General features: G+C 43.0%; 1 protein-coding gene across 1 annotated transcript in view; it reads right to left on the bottom strand.

Moving 5' to 3' along the window:
• TIMM44 (translocase of inner mitochondrial membrane 44) overlaps positions 1-24,625 on the bottom strand; it is a 473,841-nt gene that overhangs the window by 41,885 nt on the left and 407,331 nt on the right. Inside the window, exon 11 of the mRNA XM_068271176.1 lies at positions 2,199-2,288. Coding sequence (XP_068127277.1) covers positions 2,199-2,288 — 90 coding nt within the window. The remainder of the gene's footprint in view (positions 1-2,198; positions 2,289-24,625) is intronic.

Here is a 24,625-nt window from a genome sequence, read left to right as displayed (position 1 = left end):
AAGTACAGAATAGCAATATAACCTCAACAGGCAAGAATTAACAAGCAGAGAATGCCATGACTATAAAAGTCCGGATCAGCTTACTTCGGCACGCGGCTCTCAGAGCCGAGCGCCGAAACTGGGCGCCCCATAGCACCAATGGTATACTGCGTGGGGCGCGTAGTGGTAATTCGGGGCTCTGGCGGTTGCAACAACTCGGAGAGGGAATAGTTTTTAACCCCGCCTCGGAGTTTAGCGGCAGTGGTGAGAGCCGTTATTCGGCTCTTACCGCGCCGAACTGAGGGGCGCCGAAACAATATGCACCCATAAAAGTCAAATACCGAGGGACCTATCATCCACTAAATCTGCACATGTAAGCACTATTGAGAAACCAGATAAAAGTTTTCTTTCCAGGAGGGCTGGAAATTAGCCACTGCAAAAGTAAACTGGTAATATGCAAAATAAAACATATATGTCTTTCTACCTATCCCAAATCAAGTTAAATTCATTCAGCTGACCCCCATGCATATGGTAACATTTCTGGAATGAAAGACTGTTGAATCACAACCAGCAGACATAGGGAAGGGTTTAGATAGCTGGGCATTCAATTTTGTCATGTAAAAACATAAGTGCCTGCGCCCAATTAGACTTTACCACAGGACATTCCAATTTTAAATGAAAAACCAAGGGAGAAGGGAGTTTAGGACAATTTATAGTAGCTGTTTTATTGTACAATTCTAGAGGAGCCAGGTAGGCCTGATGTACTAACTATAACCGAGTGATGTGATCACACACACAAGGCGACTTTTTCTAACCGCAGGTAAAATATACCTGAACGGAGAGGGATATGGTGGTTGCCATATTTATTTCATTTTAAAAATACCAGTTGCATGGCAGTCCTGCTGTTCTTTTGGGCTTCAGTAGCATCTGCATTGCACACCTGAAACAAGCATGTGGCTAATCCAGTCAGAAACACCTGATCTGCATGTTTGTTCAGGGGTTATAGCTAAAAGCATTGGAAGTAGAGGAAGAGCTGGACAGCCAGGCAATTTGCATTGTTTAAAAGGAAATAAAATGTGTCAGCTTCCATATCCCTCTCACTTCAGGTGTGCTTTAGACCAGGGTCACACTTAGCAGAATTGCATGCATTTCCCACTATGTGCTATGGGGAAACTGCATGTGATTCTGCTAAGTGTGACCCTGGCCCTAAGGATTCTTCACAGTAATCAGTGTTTGGTAAGGGCACTTGCACTGGTGCATTTTTCAAGAGAGACTTTAGTGCACTCTACAGCATCATGTACAATAATGAATTTATAGGTTAACAATTCTGTGAAGGTGCCTGTCTGGATAAAAGACTTGGGGATGTACTGACGCAAACAGGGGTACGTTTAAATTGGTATGGAAGGCATGGGATAATTGAAAATAACTTAAAGGGACTCCGAGCAGTGCAGAAACTATGGAAAGATGCATATCATTTTAAAGCTCTCTTTCTCCTCTTTCCAATGATATATAAACCACCGCCCTACGCCTTTTCGCTATTTTTGCGATTGAAATTGCCGCGGCAGCGATTTCAATCGCGAAAATAGAGAAAACTAAAAGGCGTAGGGCGACGATTTAGGTGTCGCCAGAAAGAGGAGAAAGAGAGCTTTAAAATGATATCCATCTTCCCATAGTTACTTGTATTACACAGGACGACACTTTTCCCAGTGTCAGCAGCTCCATTCAGCAGAAAAAGTCGCCCTGTATAATACAATGTAACTATGGAAAGTTGGATATCACTTTAAAGCTCTCTTTCTCCTCTTTCTGGCGACACCTAAATCGTCGCCCTACGCCTTTAGTTTTCTCTATTTTCGCGATTGAAATTGCGGCCGCGGCAATTTCAATCGCGAAAATAGCGAAAACTAAAAGGCATAGGGCGGCGGTTTATATATCATTGGAAAGAGGAGAAAGAGAGCTTTAAAATGATATGCATCTTTCCATAGTTTCTGCACTGCTCGGAGTCCCTTTAAGTTTTGTTTGGAGAAGTTTGGTACTTATTCAGTAATTAATTAATTTGCCTTGTTCCACTATTTGACCCAGAATCACAATACCATGTTGTGACTAGAAATGCAGGTCTGACAGGGTAAACATTTCTGGCAAACTGGAGTTGTGTCAAAGGAGTGTACTATGCAAACCTTAATTTTAGATATAATTTGAGAAAAAACAACAGAAACACTTACATCAATGTTGTCAATATCAAGGATCTTGGAATAGAACTGTAGGCCCATTGCTTTGGCTTGCTGAATAGGATGTGCCAGCTGACTATATGTCTAAATAGAAACACCTTGTAAACATGATGTGCACATAAAATACATACAAATCTAAGGTAATATACGCTAATGTTAAAAAGGATATGCTCAGGTTTGACTTTTCCTATTACCGATTATTGTAATACAATAAATGGTTTTTCACCTAATGGCTTTTAACGGCTTGGACATCATTATCAACAGAAAGAAAAGAACAAAGAAAAAAAAATGTCAAAGATAGCACAATTATTTCAGTTATTTATTACATTACAGAAATTAACCCAAAATTAAATCAATGTGAAAAATATGGAAAATCGGGACACTCACATAACTGTGGTCTATAAACCAATATGCCACCCATCTCTTGAATAACGTATTTACTTACTAATTCGAAGTAATTAACATAATACCATGTGCCCCCAAAATGACTGCAGCACTAAGTATTAAAACGCAATCCCAGAAAACTCTTTTTTTCCCCTTTTACATAACATGAGAGAGGGATTTAACCTCTGTCAGGCTTTACAGTTGTTTATAACCCCACCAACCTACTGGGAAGCTGTCTACACCCTTTATTTTCCTGTGACAGAGCTAGTTTTAAAACGCAAGATCAATTTACACTTTCTACAGCTTTTAAAGGAACATACAATGGAGGTACATTTCCTAATAATGGCCATAGTCTCACTGAACATTGGCAAAATTGGGATTACCCATGTACCAGATTTCCTCTAACTTTCCCTGCTACATGTGTTATAGGTAAAGCTAGGGAAAATAAAAAAGCAGACCCGAAATAAAAAAGACACAGGTTTGTACTTTTCCTTACTCAGAAATAGAAAAAAAAAAAGTTAGTCTGGAATCACAGATAGGCGTAAGAATCTGAAATCCCACTCTTAATATATCACTTATTTTCAGCCAGAGAGCTGCTAAACTTGGTGATCTACCTGTACTTGTTTCCTAAGAAAGCACTGACTGTGTCTATGAAAAGATTATCAAAACTTCTATGTATCTCTGGAGGTTCTCATTTATTTAGGATGGGGCATGTCTAAAGAATAAATTAGGTAGCTTCAAAGTAATACATGCTGCCATTTTTTATTTCCTTTTAAGCAATACTAGTTGCCTGGCAGCCCTGCGGATCTATTTGGCCACAGTAGTGTCTGAATTACACCTGAAACAAGCATGCAGCATATAGTCCACTCTGACAATATTGTCAAAAACACCTGATCTGCTGCATGCTTGTTCAGGGTCTATGGCTGAAAGTATTAGAGGCAAAGAATCAGCAGGACAGCCAGGCAACTGGTATTGCTTAAAGTGGACCCAAATTCAAAATACAAGTTTTCAGAAATACAATCTATTTTCTAAATTACTAAATAAATAGCAGCCTTTTTTTCAGCTGCATGTTGACAAATATAAAATATTTTACATTTAATGGAGGAACCACTCCCTTCCTTTCTTATTGCCGGGACAGAAACCGGCAAACTGGTGGAATAGCAGGTGTCAGGCATAGGAGGAATTGCTAATGGCTGCCACTTGTATAACCCTAGTTATGGAAAGAGAAGGGTGAAAAGCATGCACTGAAATGCTCATAGGCTTGAAGGAGTGTTTATTTATCTTTGTGTCAGAGTGGTGCAACTAAATATTTTGAATTAAAAAAATGCTTGGTTTGGGTCCGCTTTAAAAGGAAATAAATATGGCAACCTCCATATCACTCTCACCTCGAGTTCACTTTAACCACTTCACCCCCAAGGGTTTTTACTCTAACGGACCGGAGCAATTTTCATCTGTCAGCGCTCCTCCCTTTCATTTGCCAATTACTTTTTCAATACTTATCACAACAAAATTATCTATACCTTGTTTTTTTTGCCACAAATTAGGCTTTTTGGGGGTGATATTTGCTTTTAGTAATTACTTTACTTTCTATGCATTTTAAAGGGAAAACCAAAGAAAAAAAATGAAAAAATACACAATTTCTCCAATTCCATCCCCTATAGTTTAAAAATAAACAATGCTACCATGCATAAAACCCACACATTTTATTTGTCTATTTGTCCTGGTTATCACAAGATTTAAATTATGTCCCTAGAACAAAGTATGGTGACAATATATTTGGAAATAAAGTTGTATTTTTTCTATGTTGTGTTTTTTGTTTTCTCATTGCACACTTCCAATGATTACAAGCCCTTATTAACAAATATAAGAGTAGTACACCCTCATGACATACATATTTAACCACTTCCCGACCGCCCACTGCACAGGGGCGGCCGGAAAGTGGATCCCGCAAGGACCGCCGCATGTACAATTGGCGGCAGTCCTTGTACGGGCATGGGCGGAGCGATCGCGTCATCCGTGACGCGATCCTCCGCCGGGGATCGATGGCCGGGGATTTAGCCTCCAGCTCGCCGGCCACTTAGCAGCGCCGGCGGGCGGAGGAATAGAAATCTCCGCCGATCCGTGAGTATAATAGGCTTTGTAATGTATACAAAGCCGTTTATACAGGCTGCCTCCTGCCCTGGTGGTCCCAGTGTCCGAGGGACCACCAGGGCAGGCTGCAGCCACCCTAGTCTGCACCCAAGCACACTGATTTCCCCCCCCCCCCCTCTGATCGCCTATAGCACCCCTCAGACCCCCCCCCCCCATGCCCACCCCCCAGACCCCTGTTCGCACCCAATCACCCCCCTAATCACCCATCAATCACTCCCTGTCACTATCTGTCGACACTATTTTTTTTTGTATTCCCTAAACTGCCCCTGCTCCTTCCTGATCACCCCCCACCCCTCAGATTCTCCCCAGACCCCCCCCCCCCCCCTGTGTACTGTATGCCTCTATCCACCTGATCACCTGTCAATCACCCATCAATCACCCCCTGTCACTGCCACCCATCAATCAGCCCCTAACCTGCCCATTGCGGGCAATCTGATCACCCACCCACACCAATAGATCGCCCGCAGATTCGTCATCAGATCACCTCCCAAGTGCATTGTTTACATCTGTTCTCTACCCTTAACACCCACTAATTACCCATCAATCACCCATCAATCACCCCGTCACTGTTACCCATCAGATCAGACCCTAATCTTCCCCTTGCGGGCACCCAATCACCCGCCTACATGCTCAAATTGCCCTCAGACCCCCCCCCCCCTCCTCCTTATCAATTCACCAGTGCATTATTTACATCTGTCCTTCCCTGTAATAACCCACTGATCACTTGTCAATCACCCATCAATCACCCCCTGTCACTGCCACCCATCAATCACCCCCTGTCACTGCCACCCATCAATCAGCCCCTAACCTGCCCCTTGCGGGCAATCTGATCACCCACCCACACCAATAGATCGCCCGCAGATCTGACATCAGATCACCTCCCAAGTGCAGTGTTTACATCTGTTCTCTACCCTAAACACCCACTAATTACCCATCAATCACCCATCAATCACCACCTGTCACTGTTACCCATCAGATCAGACCCTAATCTGCCCCTTGTGGGCACCCAATCACCCACGTACACGCTCAGATTGCCCTCAGACCCCCCCTTATCAATTCGCCAGTGCATTATTTACATCTGTCCTTCCCTGTAATAACCCACTGATCACCTGTCAATCACCCATCAATCACCCCCCGTCACTGCCACCCATCAATCACCCCCATCACTGCCACCCATCAATCAGCCCCTAACCTGCCCCTTGCGGGCAATCTGATCACCCATCCACACCAATAGATCGCCCGCAGATCCGACGTCAGATCACCTCCCAAGTGCATGGTTTACATCTGTTCTCTACCCTAAACACCCACTAATTACCCATCAATCACCCCCTGTCACTGCTACCCATCAGATTAGACCCCTATCTGCCCCTAGGGCACTCAATCACCCGCCCATACCCTCAGACCCCAGCCCTGATCACCTCACCAGTGCATTGCTTGCATCTATTCCCCCCTCTAATCACACCTTGAGACACCCATCAATCACCTCCTGTCACCCCCTAGCACACCTACCCATCAGATCAGGCCCTAATTTGCCCCGTGTGGGCTCCTGATCACTCGGCCAAACCCTCAGATCCCCCTCAGACCCCCTTCCGATCACCTCCCCAGTGCATTGATTGCATCTATTTTCCCCTCTAACCACCCCCTGAGACACCCATCAATCACCTCCTGTCACCCCCCTAGCACTCCTATCCATCAGATCAGGCCCAATACAACCTGTCATCTAAAAGGCCACCCTGCTTATGACCGGTTCCACAAAATTCGCCCCCTCATAGACCACCTGTCATCAAAATTTGCAGATGCTTATACCCCTGAACAGTAATTTTGAGACATTTGGTTTCCAGGCTACTCACGGTTTTGGGCCCGTAAAATGCCAGGGCGGTATAGGAACCACACAAGTGACCCCATTTTAGAAAAAAGACAACCCAAGGTATTCTGTTAGGTGTATGACGAGTTCATAGAAGATTTTATTTTTTTGTCAAAAGTTAGCGGAAATTGATTTTTATTGTTTTTTTTTCACAAAGTGTCATTTTTCACTAACTTGTGACAAAAAAATAAAATCTTCTATGAACTCGCCATACACCTAACGGAATACTTTGGGGTGTCTTCTTTCTAGAATGGGGTCATTTGTGGGGTTCCTATACTGCCCTGGCATTTTAGGGGCCCTAAACCGTGAGGAGTAGTCTAGAAAACAAATGCCTCAAAATGACCTGTGAATAGGACGTTGGGCCCCTTAGCGCACCTAGGCTGCAAAAAAGTGTCACACATATGGTATCGCCGTACTCAGGAGAAGTAGTTTAATGTGTTTTGGGGTGTATTTTTACACATACCCATGCTGGGTGGGAGAAATCTCTCTGTAAATGGACAATTGTGTGTAAAAAAATCAAACAATTGTCATTTACAGAGACATTTCTCCCACCCAGCATAGGTATGTGTAAAAATACACCACAAAACACATTATACTACTTCTCCTGAGTACGGCGGTACCACATGTGTGGCACTTTTTTACACCCTAAGTGTGCTAAGGGGCCCAAAGTCCAATGAGTACCGTTAGGATTTCACAGGTCATTTTGCGACATTTGGTTTCAAGACTACTCCTCACGGTTTAGGGCCCCTAAAATGCCAGGGCAGTATAGGAACCCCACAAATGACCCCATTCTAGAAAGAAGACACCCCCAGGTATTTCGTTAGGAGTATGGTGAGTTCATAGAAGATTTTATTTTTTTGTCACAAGTTAGCGGAAAATGACACTTTGTGAAAAAAAACAATTAAAATCAATTTCCGCTAACTTGTGACAAAAAATAAAAACTTCTATGAACTCACCATACTCCTAACGGAATACCTTGGGGTGTCTTCTTTCTAAAATGGGGTCATTAGTGGGGTTCCTATACTGCCCTGGCATTTTAGGGGCCCTAAACCGTGAGGAGTAGTCTTGAAACGAAAATGACCTGTGAAATCCTAAAGGTACTCATTGGACTTTGGGCCCCTTAGCGCAGTTAGGCTGCAAAAAAGTGCCACATGTGGTATCGCCGTACTCAGGAGAAGCAGTATAATGTGTTTTGGGGTGTATTTTTACACATACCCATGCTGAGTGGGAGAAATATCTCTGTAAATGACAATTGTTTGATTTTTTTTACACACAATTGTCCATTTACAGAGAGATTTCTCCCACTCAGCATGGGTATGTGTAAAAATACACCCCAAAACACATTATACTACTCCTCCTGAGTACGGCAATACCACATGTGTGGCACTTTTTTGCAGCCTAACTGCGCTAAGGGGCCCAAAGTCCAATGAGCACCTTTAGGCTTTACAGGGGTGCTTACAATTAGGCACCCCCCAAAATGCCAGGACAGTAAACACACCCCACAAATGACCCCATTTTGGAAAGTAGACACTTCAAGGTATTCAGAGAGGAGCATAGTGAGTCCGTGGCAGATTTCAATTTTTTTGTCGCAAGTTAGCAGAAATGGAAACTTTTTTTTTTCTTTTTTGTCACAAAGTGTCATTTTCCGCTAACTTGTGACAAAAAATAAAATCTTCTATGAACTCACCATGCCTCTCAGTGAATACTTTGGGATGTCTTCTTTCCAAAATGGGGTCATTTGGGGGGTATTTATACTATCCTGGAATTCTAGCCCCTCATGAAACATGACAGGTGGTCAGAAAAGTCATAGATGCTTCAAAATGGGAAAATTCACTTTTTGCACCATAGTTTGTAAACGCTATAACTTTTACCCAAACTAATCAATATAGGCTGAATGGGTTTTTTTTTTCTTTATTAAAAACATGTTTGTCCACATTTTTGGTGCTGCATGTATACAGAAATTTTACTTTATTTGAAAAATGTCAGCACAGAAAGTAAAAAAAAAATCATTTATTTGACAAAATTCATGTCTTTTTTAAAGAATATAATATAAAGTAACAATCGTAACAGCAATCAAATAGCACCAAAAGAAAGCTCTATTAGTGACAAGAAAAGGAGCCAAAATTCATTTAGGTGGTAGGTTGTATGAGCGAGCAATAAACCGTGAAAGCTGCAGTGGTCTGAATGGAAAAAAGGGTCTGGTCCTTAAGGGGGTTAAAGCCTACGGTCCTAAAGTGGTTAAAAAGCTGAGTCCCTAAGGTAACTGTTTGTGTTCTCTTTTCAATTCTGTCACTCTTGTTTGTTTGTTTTTTCAAGTGTTTTATTTTGGTAAACAGTGTATGAAAATATACATTTTATTGCTTTTCATTCAGTTTGCTGCTAAAAAAAAAATTCAAACGACATAGGCCTCAGATCTCAAACACCCCAAATTCTATTCTCTCGCTTGTCACGAATAAAATTACACCCTATATACATAATCAGATAGCTTTTTGGCCACGCAATACGCTGTTAACCATGAGCAGCACCAGTTGATTTTTTAAGGCCATTTTTTGCACCAAAAGTAATAGTCATTATTTTTTAACAAAACCCATGGAGCTTCTGAAAGTCAAGAAAAGCCATGTCACCATTCTGAAAACTAGAGACCCAGGCCTACTCAGATATACATATTTTGTACTTATGTGGTTTTACTGAAATTGTACCATAACTTTGAAAATTGTATTTCCTACAGTTTTTTTTTTTTACTTTGGCCCCAAATTATATACCTTTGCTTGGCACGGTTAAAATCATAACCTATATACGTAACCAGTTATATTTTGGGGCATATGGCAGACTGTTAACTACCAGTAGCGCTAAAGGACATTTTTTTCACCAAATGTAATATAATGTCATTCTTATCAAAGGCCTTGGAATGACAGAACATTTGATACATGTCATAAATGTTACCATTCTGAAAATTAGAATGGGAACGTCCTGCACAATGGGGTCATTTGGGGGGTATTTATACTATCCTGGAATTCTAGCCCCTCATGAAACATGACAGGTGGTCAGAAAAGTCATAGATGCTTCAAAATGGGAAAATTCACTTTTTGCACCATAGTGCAAGTGCATAGTCCAAGATTTTCTCCTACTGCGCATGTGCATGATGCTCCCTGTGGGGGAGTGTGATTGAGGACGCGCGCGGCCAGGGCTGTCCAGGCGTAGTGGCTAGCAACTGGCCCGGTTGCCAAAATCAAAACTAAGCCACAGCAGGGGACCATTCCAGGATGTTAAGGGCAGTGGGGGCTCCAGGGGGCTGGTAGAAGCCTCAGGCAATTTAGTTTTTAGTTTTTTTGTAGTTTAGTTAAGATTCCTGTTAGGCAGAGAACACACTAAACGCATTTGTGCGCATTTTACCCCGGACGGCAAAACACACATGATTCTACAGTGCACATGCACGTGCACGCACACTTTAAGGCAGGGAACACGTTTGCACAGCTGTTTTCGCTGCGATTCCTGGGTCTAAGTTGGCTTTTGCGTTCCTGTTTAACGTGAAAAGTTTTCCATGAACGTTTCTGCATTTCTGGCAGCATGTACTGTATGCAAACGTGTGTGTCATGCAGAAAAAAAGCAGAAAGCTGTGCGATTTTAAAACGCATGGAAATTAAGGTTCACTTTAGACGGGGAACACACTAGGCACGTCTGTGTGCGATTTGCCACAGATGGCAAAATTTGAACAATTCTACTGTGCACATTCACGCGCACCCGCACATGCACTTTAAGGCAGAGAACACACATACAGGGCTGTTTTTTCCTGCGATTCCCGGGTCTCAGTCGGCTTTTGTGTTCACGTTTAATGCAAACGTTTTCAGTGAACGTTTACGCATTTCCACATTTGTGGCAGCAGATACTGTATGCGAATGTGTGCGTCGTGCAGAAAAAAGCAGAGAGCTGTGTGATTTTAAAACGCACTGAAGTTACGGTTCCCTTTTGGCAGGGAACACACTAGAGGCGTTTGTGCGCATTTTGCCATGGACAGCAGAATCCGCATGATTCTACAGGCTATTAAAGTCAATAGCCTTTCGCGGGAAACGCGACTGTTGGTTCATGTTTCACATTCACATTTCCCGCACATTTTTAAATCGCATAGCTTTCTGCTTTTTTCCGTACGAAGCACATGTTTGCATACTGTACATACCTCCACAAACTCGGAAATGTGGACATGTTCCCAGAAAACTGTACGCGTTAACGCAAAAGTCGACAGAGACCCGGAAATTTCACTGGAAACCTGTTAAGCTTGGAGGTGTAATCTCCACAGTCAGCATACAACACATAAGCTGACGTGAAGGAGGTACACACACCAGCACAAGGGATCAGGATATCCCCAGTTTAGTGGAGGAGAGGACTGACTCCAATAGGAGATTGTGGTGCACAGAGCCGGTGCAGATCCGAACAGCCACAAACAACACTTTCGTAATAACGTCCCAGCGCAAAGTAGCGCTGAGCGCATAAACCAGGACTGAGGAGATCAGAACAAGTAGACAGAATGAACGCTTGCTAGCTAGCGGCTACTTAGCGACAGCAAGCGTCCAAAACCAGACAGACTGGAATGAGGCAGCCAATGCGTTGCGGCGATGGCGTGCCTCACAAAGACAGGACAGGATAGTCAGAAAATAGCAGGATCGAGATAGATGAACGTAACACAGATAAATATACAATAAGTATGTTTTCCTAGCGTATTACAATTACAGCTATCAATGAAACTATTTGTAAGGTCTGACTAACATATGTATATATCGGCAATGAACCGATATATGACATAAGCAGGAACGCTGACTAGGACTGGAGCAATACAGGGAACAGGACTCAGAAGGATTCGCTATCTCTTCGTAGAGATGAACGCAACCCACAAACAGGACCAGGAACAGGATAACTGGCTCAGCACGGGTGTTCACGGTACGCGCAAACTACCAAAACGTGCTGGAAAACTGACTAACTGAACACAGGAAATAAACAGTTCGTGTACGTATATATCAGCGACACTGATATATCAACGTAACACAAATACAAGGAAAATAACAAAATGCGCAAGTATGCGTATATATTGGCGATGAACCAATATATGACACAAGACAAGCAAGTAGCAACTTCTAGAACAAGAGCAGAACTAGGAGGACTCGCTGACCCCTTCGCAGGAGTCAGCGCAGTCCACACGGACCAGGAACGAGGTGGGGCACGAGCAGAGTAACAGATAGAATCTGAGACTATGGTAGCCCATGAGACATTGCAGGAAGCAGTTCTTTATACTGAGGTCATCCAATGGGAGCAGACCTGCAGATTCCCACACAAGTGAATGATAATTAATCACAGGCTGATAGCAGGAAAAGGCAGACAATGATATGCAGCCTGCAGGAAAGGGACTGCCCCTCCACTGCAGCAGACAATGTTTGTTTACACAAGAGCATGTTAAACTGTCATTAATTTCAGAGTGACTGCAGATGGAATCAGCAACTAGTTTAAGTGCAAACCAAACTATGCAAGAAAATGCATGTAATGACATCAGAACTGCTTGGGTTACAATACCACTGCAGCCATCAGTAAACGCTGCAGACATGATCATAACATTACCCCCCCCCTTAAAGGCGGATACCAGACGCTTTTCGAAACTGAAATTCCCAACAAAACAATCTGACTGATAATTCATGATGACCGGGATAGCCCGGCAAGACCAAATTCCAGAATCAGTCCCCACAAGACTGGACCCATCAGAACCAGAACCTACAGAACCATGCCCGTCAGCACCACAAGCCTCAGTGTGATACCCATCAGAACCACGACTTCCAGAGAAAAGCCCCCAGAAACTCTCTGAGCGATACCCATCGCCTTCCCGGGACTGTCCAAAAACGCCAAAGCCTTTGCAATGCCCACCGGAACTGTCCCCACCAACACAAAACCCACCGTTGAACCAGTCCAAGGTACCAGGACAAGTTTCCTCAGAGATCTCCCAGAACACTTGGAAGCTCCAAAGAGATCCCCACAGGTCAGAACGCCCCTTAGGCTCACATGTAGAACCATCAAGAACCCCTATGGAACCCAGGGCAACTCTAGAGTCAGGGTCACAAGGACAAACATCAAGATCAGGGTTTTTAGGGACCAGAACCATCTCCGGGCATGCAGGCCAACCGGCAACATCAGAACATGTCTCCACTAGGGAAGCGTGTGAGCACGCCAACACAGACACACTTGGGCACTCTGGCATACGAAGCACATCTGGGCACACCGGCACAAGAGAGACTTCTGGGCATGTCAAGGAACTGCAAACCTCAAAGTCAGTCAAGGTAGGACCGAAACCAGGACTGGGCAAAAAAAAATCATCATGACTAGACTTCACAGTTACTGGATTCTCACTAAAAAATGCAGGATCAGACTTAGATGTCTCTGATTCCAGCAAAGTTATTAACAAATCATGTTCAGGGGCATTTACAGGACAGGACAAATCTTCTGATGTATGCACCGAACTAGACAGGGTTCCCATAACTTCTTCTGGACTAGACAGAGACTCATCAAATACACTGGATTGGAGCTCATGAAGGGCTGCAAAACAAGTCAATAGTGCAGCAATCCCCACTGAACTAGGCAAAACTGAGTAACTCACCGGACAGGAAGGGGATTCAGGAACTTCTGCCACACCGGCCAGAGAACCAGAATTTTCCAGGATACAGGGCTGGGTTTCAGAAACACTCATTAACCCGGACTGAAATTCTGAGATTTCTATTATTTTTTCCAGCGAGTCAGAATTATCCATGTTACAGGGCAAGACTTTTGAAACATTCAGAGGACAGGGCTGGAGTTCCTCGGCTGTTACAACACTGGAGAGGGACTCAACAACATTGGTTAAATCAGACTGTGTACAGGGCAAGGTATCTAACACACTTGCTGACGAGGACAATATTTCAATGGCTTCTGCTTCGCTGGGCAGAAATTCATCAAGTTTTATTAGAGCAGACTGTAATTCCAAAACAGCTGCTAGACAAGTGAATATTACTGTAACACCAACTGAGGTAAGCAGTGCCTCAGACTGTTCTGCTAGAGGGTTTGAAGTATCCAAAGTACTGGGTGAAGCATAAGACTCTGTGACCACAGCTTCACTGGACAGGATCACCGAACAGTCCACACTGCAGGGCAAAACCATGGAAGCACCTGCTGGACAGCATAATGATTCTGTGACCTGAGTTTCATTGGAGAGATCTACTGCACAATTCATGGTACAGGGCAAGTTCACTGGAACATTTTCTGAACACGGTAATAATTCTGCGATTTCGGACTCACATAGACGCTCTGAGTTATTCATGAAACTAGAGTGAGGTGTAGAAACAGGAAGATCAAAACACAATGTTTGCGCATCTAAATCACCATTCAATTGTGAAATTGGAAAATTCAGATGCTGGGGTTCTGAGATTTCTGGACAGGATTGCTGGGACTCAGAAACTGATGTAGTGCATCTATTGGCATCTGCTGGATCAGACAGGAGTTGAACTTTATTAACACAGGTAATTTCTGCAGAAGTGTTTGCAGAGACAGGCAAGATTTTTCTGGTGTCTGTTTCACTGAACAAAGACTCATGAGTACTGGCTAGGCTGGACTCAGAAGTCAGCAGGACCTCTGGGTCCTCTGCTGAGAAATTTGTGCAGGGCAAGATTAAGGAAGTATTAGTAATTTCTGTCTTACTGGGAAGTAACACTGAGTTATCCATGGTACAGGGTGGAATTACAGGAACTTCAATTTCACACAAAAGGAGCTCTGAATCACTCGCTGAATCAGCCAAAGGTGCTGAAGCAGGCGAGTCCTCAGGAACTGAGGAAGTGGAACAATCTCCACTTGACAGTGTGTCTTCCCTGGTATCAACTGATTGAATCGCATAAAAATCATCCAGAATCATTCTCCACACATCGATCAATGGAGCCACAAAGTCATACCCACACACACCAGTTTTTATTAGGTTATAGGCAGACTTAATGCATGCATTCAATACTAATTCACTTTTTGCACTGTAAAACTGACAAAATGAACTTGCATCTTTCTTCCATTCATAGACCAGGGCTTCCATCTCTCCTCTCTCAAATGGAGGATCCCATGCATATTTAACAGCTGAGCATTCCGGCTGATCATAGTTTGCAAATGTGTTAGTGGCAGAAACATACATTGGGTTATTTAGCAGGTGATTGGCCGATTTCTTATTCCTAAGGATCTCCAATACCTGTAGCAAGTGTTGAACTGTAGTGTATGCAAATTTCCCTTGCTGCACGAATAAATTGATCTGTTCAATACTCTGTAATATATCTTCATAATCATATTCAGATAATTCATTTAAACAAGAACTTTTATTTTCCCTGGCTAGCAATGAAAGTTCATTAGTAGTTTCATAGGTCCATTTGACTCCCCTGAATGGTGACTGAATTTCATTATCTGCTACTGGCGGAGTCTCATTACAGATCTGATGCGCAGTCGCTAAGGGCAACGACTCCGCTGATTGTAACGCCTTTCTTTTGGAGCGTTTACGTTTAGCTTTAGACCCTGCTGCCTTAGCAGAAGAAAAGTTATCAGAACAATTATCTGCTTGCTGATTATTTTTGTAAGCAGTAGAAGGAGCAGCTGATTGACAAGCTGCCAGGAGCTTATCAAAAGGGCTAGGCAAATCGGTTTTGCGCAGCCAGTTATGGATCACATACGCTAGAAATTCCAGTGGTCTTTCTTTTAAATTGGTATGATCCAAGACATCGTAGGCCCACTGAAACAATCTTCCCTTAAATAAAACATAAACTAGCTGGGAGGCCCACGTTGAAACAGGAGTAGCCTGGAGCTCGGGATTGGCCAGGAACCTGGTACATTCAGAAAAAAACTCATTTTCTGTTTCAGAATTGAGCTTCTCAAATTTCTTAAAGGAACAGGAACCAAAACAAACAGTGTCATTTTTGCTGGGAACCCCCCCCACAATGGGGATTGGTAATGGGGCTACCATAATGTTAAACTTGGAGGTGTAATCTCCACAGTCAGCATACAACACATAAGCTGACGTGAAGGAGGTACACACACCAGCACAAGGGATCAGGATATCCCCAGTTTAGTGGAGGAGAGGACTGACTCCAATAGGAGATTGTGGTGCACAGAGCCGGTGCAGATCCGAACAGCCACAAACAACACTTTCGTAATAACGTCCCAGCGCAAAGTAGCGCTGAGCGCATAAACCAGGACTGAGGAGATCAGAACAAGTAGACAGAATGAACGCTTGCTAGCTAGCGGCTACTTAGCGACAGCAAGCGTCCAAAACCAGACAGACTGGAATGAGGCAGCCAATGCGTTGCGGCGATGGCGTGCCTCACAAAGACAGGACAGGATAGTCAGAAAATAGCAGGATCGAGATAGATGAACGTAACACAGATAAATATACAATAAGTATGTTTTCCTAGCGTATTACAATTACAGCTATCAATGAAACTATTTGTAAGGTCTGACTAACATATGTATATATCGGCAATGAACCGATATATGACATAAGCAGGAACGCTGACTAGGACTGGAGCAATACAGGGAACAGGACTCAGAAGGATTCGCTATCTCTTCGCAGAGATGAACGCAACCCACAAACAGGACCAGGAACAGGATAACTAGCTCAGCACGGGTGTTCACGGTACGCGCAAACTACCAAAACGTGCTGGAAAACTGACTAACTGAACACAGGAAATAAACAGTTCGTGTACGTATATATCAGCGACACTGATATATCAACGTAACACAAATACAAGGAAAATAACAAAATGCGCAAGTATGCGTATATATTGGCGATGAACCAATATATGACACAAGACAAGCAAGTAGCAACTTCTAGAACAAGAGCAGAACTAGGAGGACTCGCTGACCCCTTCGCAGGAGTCAGCGCAGTCCACACGGACCAGGAACGAGGTGGGGCACGAGCAGAGTAACAGATAGAATCTGAGACTATGGTAGCCCATGAGACATTGCAGGAAGCAGTTCTTTATACTGAGGTCATCCAATGGGAGCAGACCTGCAGATTCCCACACAAGTGAATGATAATTAATCACAGGCTGATAGCAGGAAAAGGCAGACAATGATATGCAGCCTGCAGGAAAGGGACTGCCCCTCCACTGCAGCAGACAATGTTTGTTTACACAAGAGCATGTTAAACTGTCATTAATTTCAGAGTGACTGCAGATGGAATCAGCAACTAGTTTAAGTGCAAACCAAACTATGCAAGAAAATGCATGTAATAACATCAGAACTGCTTGGGTTACAATACCACTGCAGCCATCAGTAAACACTGCAGACATGATCATAACAAAACCTGCCCTGCAAATGTGTTCCCTGCCTTACCGTGCACCCAAGACGAGAAACGTCTCAGGTAACATGTTAACCTGAGGCTTCCTTAAGCCCCCTTAGGACCGCTCGTCTCTCACCGTCTCCCCTGGTGGCTCAAGTCCCAGGCAATAAGCCCAAAAGCCTGGCCTAGTTGAGCTTCGTTGCGCATGCGTGGCCTGGCCGGGTGCGCTCCCCAATCGTGCTCCCGTCCCTAGGAGCGTTCTGTGGTTGCGCAGGCGGAACTCTGCTAGGCTTTCAGGCTTAATTGCCAGGGACCAGAGGCAACGCGGAGACGGCAAGGGGGCTTACGGGAAGCCCCAGGTAAGTATGGAACCTTACGCTTCTTGTCTCAGGTTCCCTTTAACCACTTGAGGGCGCAGTGTTAACCCCCCTAAAGACCAGGCCATTTTCTAAATGGGCAACTGCAGCATGACCCCACAACAGCACACAAGTGATCCCCTCCCTCCAGTGTTTATTTTTTTTTTTTAATAAATATTTTTTGCATTATTTTATAAATACATTTCCTTATTTATTTAATCTATTTTTTTTTCAAACTCCCTCCCTTCCCCAGCCAGCCAATAGGGGCGATCGGCTGGCATAAGCTTCAGCCTATGAGAGCCGATCGCTCTCCTGTCTCCCAGGGGGACAGCTGCGTCACACAGCTGTGTTTCAGGCGCTATTTATACTACCTAGGTTCAATGTAATGTTTTTCTACATCATTTTATGTACACTCTGGCCCCCCAGCAGTCTAAAGTATGTTGACCCAGCCCTTGACTAAAAAAGTTTGGGGACCCTTGCTCTAAACCTAGATTATCACAGAAGGAGGGTAGACCTATTTCCTGGCTTCTGTGAGACTTCTGAGTTCACTTTCGAGACATATGTTGGATCCGTCCCCAATATAATTTTATCTGGCAAGATCTTCATAAAGGGGTCCTTTACAGCTAAGGCCTGTAGAACTCCTATTTGTCTAGCTGTTGTAATGGATAGTTGTCTGGTCTAGTGGTTCAAACAGGAACTTTTGAAATTCCTACAAAACTAAAGACAAACTTACTTGCGGTAACGTCTTTTCCAGGAGTCGGAAGGACAGCAACCCTGAGACTTGTCTCCATCCATTACCATCTGGACAGGAAGCTAGTTAAAACAATTAGCATAATGGGATTAGGCAAGCATAGAATATATATATATATACATACGTACATATATATACTGTGTATGTATATATATATATATATATATATATATATATATATATATATATACTGTATATATATATATATGTGTGTGTGTAAGCATCCCCTTACCCTCTTCAGTAATAAAAAAAGACTCCACACAGAATGATGCTTCAAATAATTTTTAATAATAAACAAGACATCCGGGTGGGTAGTAAGGGTGCTGTCCTTCCGACCCCTGGAAAAGACGTTACCGCAAGTAAGTTTGTCTTTCCAGGACGTCTCAAGGCAGCAAGCCTGAGAGGAGAAGACATAATTAGGGAGGGATAACAGCCTGCAAAACTCTTCTACCAAAACATAAGTCAGAGTTCGAGGTTAAATCAAGTCTGTAATGTTTAACAAAAGTATTGTGGCTTGACCAGGTTGCCGCTTTACAAATTTGCTCAATAGTAGCTCCTGCTCTCTCTGCCCGCGAAGTAGAAACTGCTCGTGTCGAATGAGCTTTCACTCGACCTGATAACTGCTTGCCTTGGTGCAAGTAAGATTCAAAGCAATGGCTTGTCTGATCCATCTTGCTATGGTTGCTTTAGAGGCCTGTTTTCCACTGAACTTTCCAGCAAAGAGAACTAATAGAGCATTGGACTTCCGCCAGGTCTTGGACTGCTGAAGATATTCTTATCAGACACCCTCTCACATCTAAACAGTGTAATTGTTCTTTCCTTTTGATTTGACGGGTTACTGCAAAAATATGGTAAAAAGATTTCCTGATATCTATGAAACTTGGATACAATTTTTGGCAGAAAAGAGATGTCCAAGCGAAGAGTAATCCGATCTTCTGAAATGACACAGTAAGGCTCATTGATTGATAGAGCTTGCAACTCTCCCACCCTTTTGGCCGAAGTTATTGCTAGAAGAAAGGCAGTTTTAAGAGTAAGATATTTATCTGAAATATCATAGATGGGCTCAAAAGGAGGTTCACATAAAGCTTGCAATACTGTGTTCAAGTTCCAAGTTGGAACTTATATGTGTACTGTAGGTCTTAGTCTCTTTTGAGCCCTGAAGAAACGAATAACAAATTCTTCTTCAGCCAATCTTCTTTCCAGAAAAACACTAAATCGCAGAGGTTTGAACTTTTAGAGTACTTGCGCTGAGACCTTTTTGGAAGCCATCCTGCAGAAACTCCAGCACTGAAGTAGAGAGATAAGGATCTTTGGTGTTTAGCCGACACCAGTTGTTGTAGATGTTCCATGATTTAGCATAAATTTGTCTCGTCACCTTCTTCCTGCTTTGAATAAGTGTTTCAGATAACTTGTTTGAAAAGACCTTCTTCATTAATAACTCCTATTCAGGCTCCAAGCAGAAAGGTGAAGAATACCTGGATTGTGATGGAGAATCGGACCCTGGCTCAGCAGGTCTGGACGATCTGGTAGAATCAGATGATCTGAAGCTAAACTCTGCAGTAGCGCAAACCAGGGTCTCTTGGGCCAAAAAGGAACAACCAGGATCGCTTGAGCCCCATCTGGGTGAATCTTGTTTTTTGAAATTAGCCCCAAGGGAGGAAACAGATAAAGTCGGTGATTACTCCAACTGATCAAGAAGGCGTCCACTGCCCAGGGGTTGTCCTTGGGACACAGGGAGCAGACATTTGGCATTGCTTTTCCTTGCAAATTAGTCAAATTCTGGGGCACCCCAAAGATGTGAGATTTGATTGAAGACTTGGTCGTTTAGGGACCATTCGTCCTGATAAACATTCGTTCTGCTCAGATAATCTGCTATGTGATTTAGAGTTCCTTTTAGGTGAACAGCTTTTACGGACTTTAGATTCTTCTCTTCCTAGAACAGAATCTTTGATGTTAGAACCCTTAATGATTTGCTTCTTGTACCTCCCTGACGAATGAGTTAGGCCACCACTGTGCTGTTGTCCGTCCTGATTGTAACGTGACGTTGATGGATAAGCTGGCTGAAGGATTAAAGAGCTTCCCAAACAGCTCGCAGTTCTCTGTAGTTTGACGACATCCCTTCAGTCTGTGCTGACCATTGACCCTGGCTGGTAAGTTGTCCAGGTAAGCTCCCCATCCCCAAGAGCTTGCATCTGTTGTGATGACTGTTTGTTGAGGAAATTCCCAGAGATTTCCTGTACATCGATGATCGTGATCTAACCACCAGTCCAGAGATTGTTTGACACTCCAGGGAATCACCACTTTCTTGTCCAAAGAAGTTTGTTGCTTGTCCCATTTCGATAGAATCCACTTTTGTAGGGTCCTGGAGTGAAGCTGACCCCACTGTACTGCAGGGAAGGATGCTGTCAGGGTTCCCAACAGAGCCACAGCTTTCCTCAAATATATGGTGATTGAGCTCTGAAAAGAAAGAGATGAATTTAAAATCAACAAAGCATTACGTGATGGAAGAAACAGTCTTTTACTGACAGAGCATATCTCAAACCCCAGAAACTCCATGTTCTGTCTGGGGAGCAAGGATGACATTTCCCAGTTAATCAACCACCCCAATCACTGCAGGAAATGAAGCGTCAGCTCCACCTGGAGACTTACTACATTAAAAGATGGTCCCCAGATAAGTAAATCATCCAAATAGGAAATGACTTGCACAGACTAGTCTAAGAACTGACAAAACTTCTGCCATAACTTTGGTAAAGAACCATGGGGCAGAGGATATACCAAAAGGGAGAGCATTGAACTGGAAATGTCTTCCCTCTCTCCTTGTAACACCACAGCAAACCTCAGAAACCGTTGAGAGCTTAAATGTAGTGGCAGATGTAGATAAGCGTCTTTTAGATCCAGTGATGAGAGAAAAACAATTTCCATGAAGAAGATTTAGAACTGAGCAGATATTGTCCATCCGAAATTTCCTGTATCGGACCACCCTGTTCAGTCTCTTTAAATGGAGGATGAATCTGTAGTTTCCTTGAGGTTTTTTCACCAGAAACACTGGGGAGTAGATCCCCTGTCTTTCCTGACACTTTGGAACTTGGCAAATTACTCTTTTGTTGATGAGTGATTCCACTTCGTTTTGTAAAGCCTGAGATTGGTCGTGAGCTATTGGGAGGGGGGAAGTCACTAAAAATTGGCTTGGAAGGGGAGATACAAACTAACTTGTAGCCCTGGAGAATGATGTCTAATAGCCATTTGTTTTGAAATATTTCTTGCCATTGTTCGAAGACATGAGAAACCCTGCCCCCACCGGAATCCTGGCGTCATTGTTTAGACTGTTGATTGGAGGGAGTATACGGAAGACTGGGTTTGGAAGCTGTGCTCTATTTGGGGCCCATCTTCTTTTAGGGGCTGCTTTATTTTCTGTTTCCATTTTACCTGGGTCACGAAAGGAACGGTTTGTACGGAAAGTTCGTCTTTTAACTGGAAAATTATTTTTCCTGTCTGAGGACCTTTCTAGGATCTCGTCTAATTTCGAACCGAAAAGAAGATTACCTTCGCAAGGTACCCCACACAATTTTGATTTAATGAGGTGTCCCCTTGCCAGGTCTTAACTCAGATGCCGCGTCTGGCCGTATTTACTAAGGCAGAGGCTCTGGCGGTAAGGTGGACTGAATCGTCCGCAGCATCAGTCAAATAGTAGCATGTAAAATTTTTGGGAAAGAAGAATTTCCTCTCTAGGGATCCCAGATGCAATTTGCATCTGTAAATCAATTAACCAGATCTTCAGAGATCTAGAGACTGCTGTAGAAGCTATAGAGGGTTTCAAATTTAAAGTGATAGCTTCCCATCCCCGCCTTAATATATTGTCCATTTTCTTATCTATGGGGTCTTTCAGGTTACCGAAATCTTCAAACTGAAGCTCCGATCTTCTAGAAACTTTGGATAAAGCTGGGTCCACTTTAGGAGAATGTTCCCAGAATTTTTGATCCTCCGGGCTATAAGTATACCTTTTTGCTAAAGACTTAGATCAGAATGCCCTTCTTTCAGGATTATCCCATTCCCTTTTAATAATAGCTTTTAAACTTGAATGTACAGAAATAAATGATGTTTGCGGATCAGAAAGGCTTTCATACATTTGGTCAAGAGGTTTAAAAGTCTTTTGCTCTTTAGTAATGCCCATAGTGCTATGCATAGCTTTAATTAATTATTTCATAAAGTCTATAGAGAAAGCACATTTCTGCATTTTAACTCCTTTATCCCCAGATGCATCTACTTCCGATTGTGGCATTTCTTCCAGAGAAGAGATATCCACTTCACCTTCAGACATATCAGACCTCTCGGAGTCTACATCAACCCGTCTTCTCTTAGGAGGTCTATCAGGCTGAGAAGGACCAGCAATATGTACATCAGAGGCAGAGGGTGTTAAGGCAGTGGGTAGCAGTAGATACAGAAGGTGAAATAGCAGATTTCTTAATTTCTTGTATAGCAGATGACATTTCAGATTTCATCCATCCCATTAAATCTTTCAATAAAGTAGGAGATTCATCCTTAACAACTTTTTAAGTGCAGGATTGACAAAGGTGTTCAGCAGATTCAGGCATGCGAATACTACACTTTGCACATTTCTGGGATTTAGTCCCAGCTTTCCCTTCAGAAGAGGCTGAGGATTTATCAGGTTTAGCAGTTTTATCCACCTTGGAAGTTTTACTTGCTCTGCTTCTCTAGGTCTACGATCCTCTGCTCTGACCTAACAACCAAAAGCCCATTTATCCTCTCATTGTGTTATCCGCTCTTCTCATACTGCACTGCTGTTTTGATTCCTCATATATAATTGTAACCATCCTATTGACTTATGTCTATTATTTACTTTTCTATTATATGCACAATGTTATATTGCACTGCCCTGTACCAGGGCTCTTGTTATGCTTGTAAGCTTTTCATTTGAAAATTCAATAAAAATATTTGGACGTCAACACAATTCTAACACTTTTGGCTCTATACACAACCACAATGGATTTCAAATAAAACAAACAATGTGCTTTCACTGCAAACTGTCAGCTTTAATTTGAGGGCATTTACATCCAAATCAGGTGAACAGTGTAGGAATTACAACAGTTTGCATATGTGCCTCCCACTTGTTAAGGGAGCAAAGGTAATGGGACAGACTAATAATCATAAATCAAACTTTCACTTTTTTAATACTTGGTTACAAATCCTTTGCAGTCCATTACAGCCTCAAGTCTGGAATGCATAGACATCAGCAGACGCAGGGTTTCATCCCTGGTGATTATCTGCCAGGCCTTTACTGCAAATGTCTTCAGTTTCTGCTTGTTCTTGGGGCATTTTCCCTTCAGTTTTGTCTTCAGCTAGTGAAATGCATGCTCAATCTGATTCAGGTCAGGTGATTGACTTGGCCATTGCATAACATTCCACTTCTTTCTCTTCAAAAACTCTTTGGTTGCTTTTGCAGTATGCTTTGGGTCATTGTTCATCTGCACTATGAAGAGCCTTCCAATGAGTTCTGAAGTATTTGGCTGAATATGAGCAGATAATATTTCCCAAAACTCTTCTGAATTCATCCTGCTGCTTTTGTCAGCAGTCACATCATCAATAAATACAAGAGAACCAGTTCCATTGGCAGCCATACATGCTTACGCTTCGACACTACCGCCACCATGCTTCACCAATGAGGTGGTATGCTTAGGATCATAGTTACATAGCTAGTTTGGTTGAAAAAAAGACATTCCTCCATCAAGTCCAACCAGAAAAAAATAACACACCATCCTGAACCTGCACCTATCCCACTTGATCCAGGGGAAGGCGAAAAACCTTACAAGGCCTGAGTCAATTATCCTTAAAAGGAAAAAATTCCTTCCCGACTCCAGATGGCAGTTGGATAAATCCCTGTATCAACTCTTCAGGGAATTACGTAATAATTATAGCCGTGGAACCACTTCAGTGCAAGGAAAGTACCCAAGCCCTTTTTAAATACAGATATAGAGTTTGCCATAGCTACTTCCTGAGGTAAGATGTTCCAGATTTTAACCACTCCCACTGTGAAGGACCCCTTTTCTAAATAGATGGCAAAAACTTTTTTCCTTCATACACAAATCTGGTTCGTTTGTCCGTTGTACAACCCTAGGGACAAAAAGCTCATCTGCCAAGATTTTGTATTTCCCTCTGATGTATTTCATGAGCAGTTCCTTTACTTCTCCATACTCTTATCTTCCCATCACTCTGGTACAAATTGATATTGGTCTCATCTGTCCATAGAATGTAGTTCAAGAACTGTGAAGGATTTTTTAGATGTCTTTGGCAAACTCTATGACCTTCCTATTTTTGAGGCTCACCAACGGGTTACATCTTGTGGTGAACCCTCTGTATTAACTCTGGTGAAGTCTTCTCTTGATTGTTGACTTTGGTATACATACACTTACCTCCTGGAGAGTGTTCTTGATCTGGCCAAATTGTGTTTATTTCACCAGGAAAACAATTCTTCGGTCATCCACCACAGTTGTTTTCTATGGTCTTCCAGGTCTTTTGGTGTTGGTGAGCTCACTGGTGCCTCAACAAGCAGCTGGAGAAACTCTATTAATACACCAAACCTGATCT

The sequence above is a fragment of the Hyperolius riggenbachi genome, chromosome 1 (genome assembly GCF_040937935.1).
Source record: "Hyperolius riggenbachi isolate aHypRig1 chromosome 1, aHypRig1.pri, whole genome shotgun sequence".
In the NCBI taxonomy this organism is placed as follows: domain Eukaryota; kingdom Metazoa; phylum Chordata; class Amphibia; order Anura; family Hyperoliidae; genus Hyperolius; species Hyperolius riggenbachi.
Note: the sequence above shows the minus strand (reverse complement) of the source record. Positions and strands in the feature narration are given on the sequence as shown.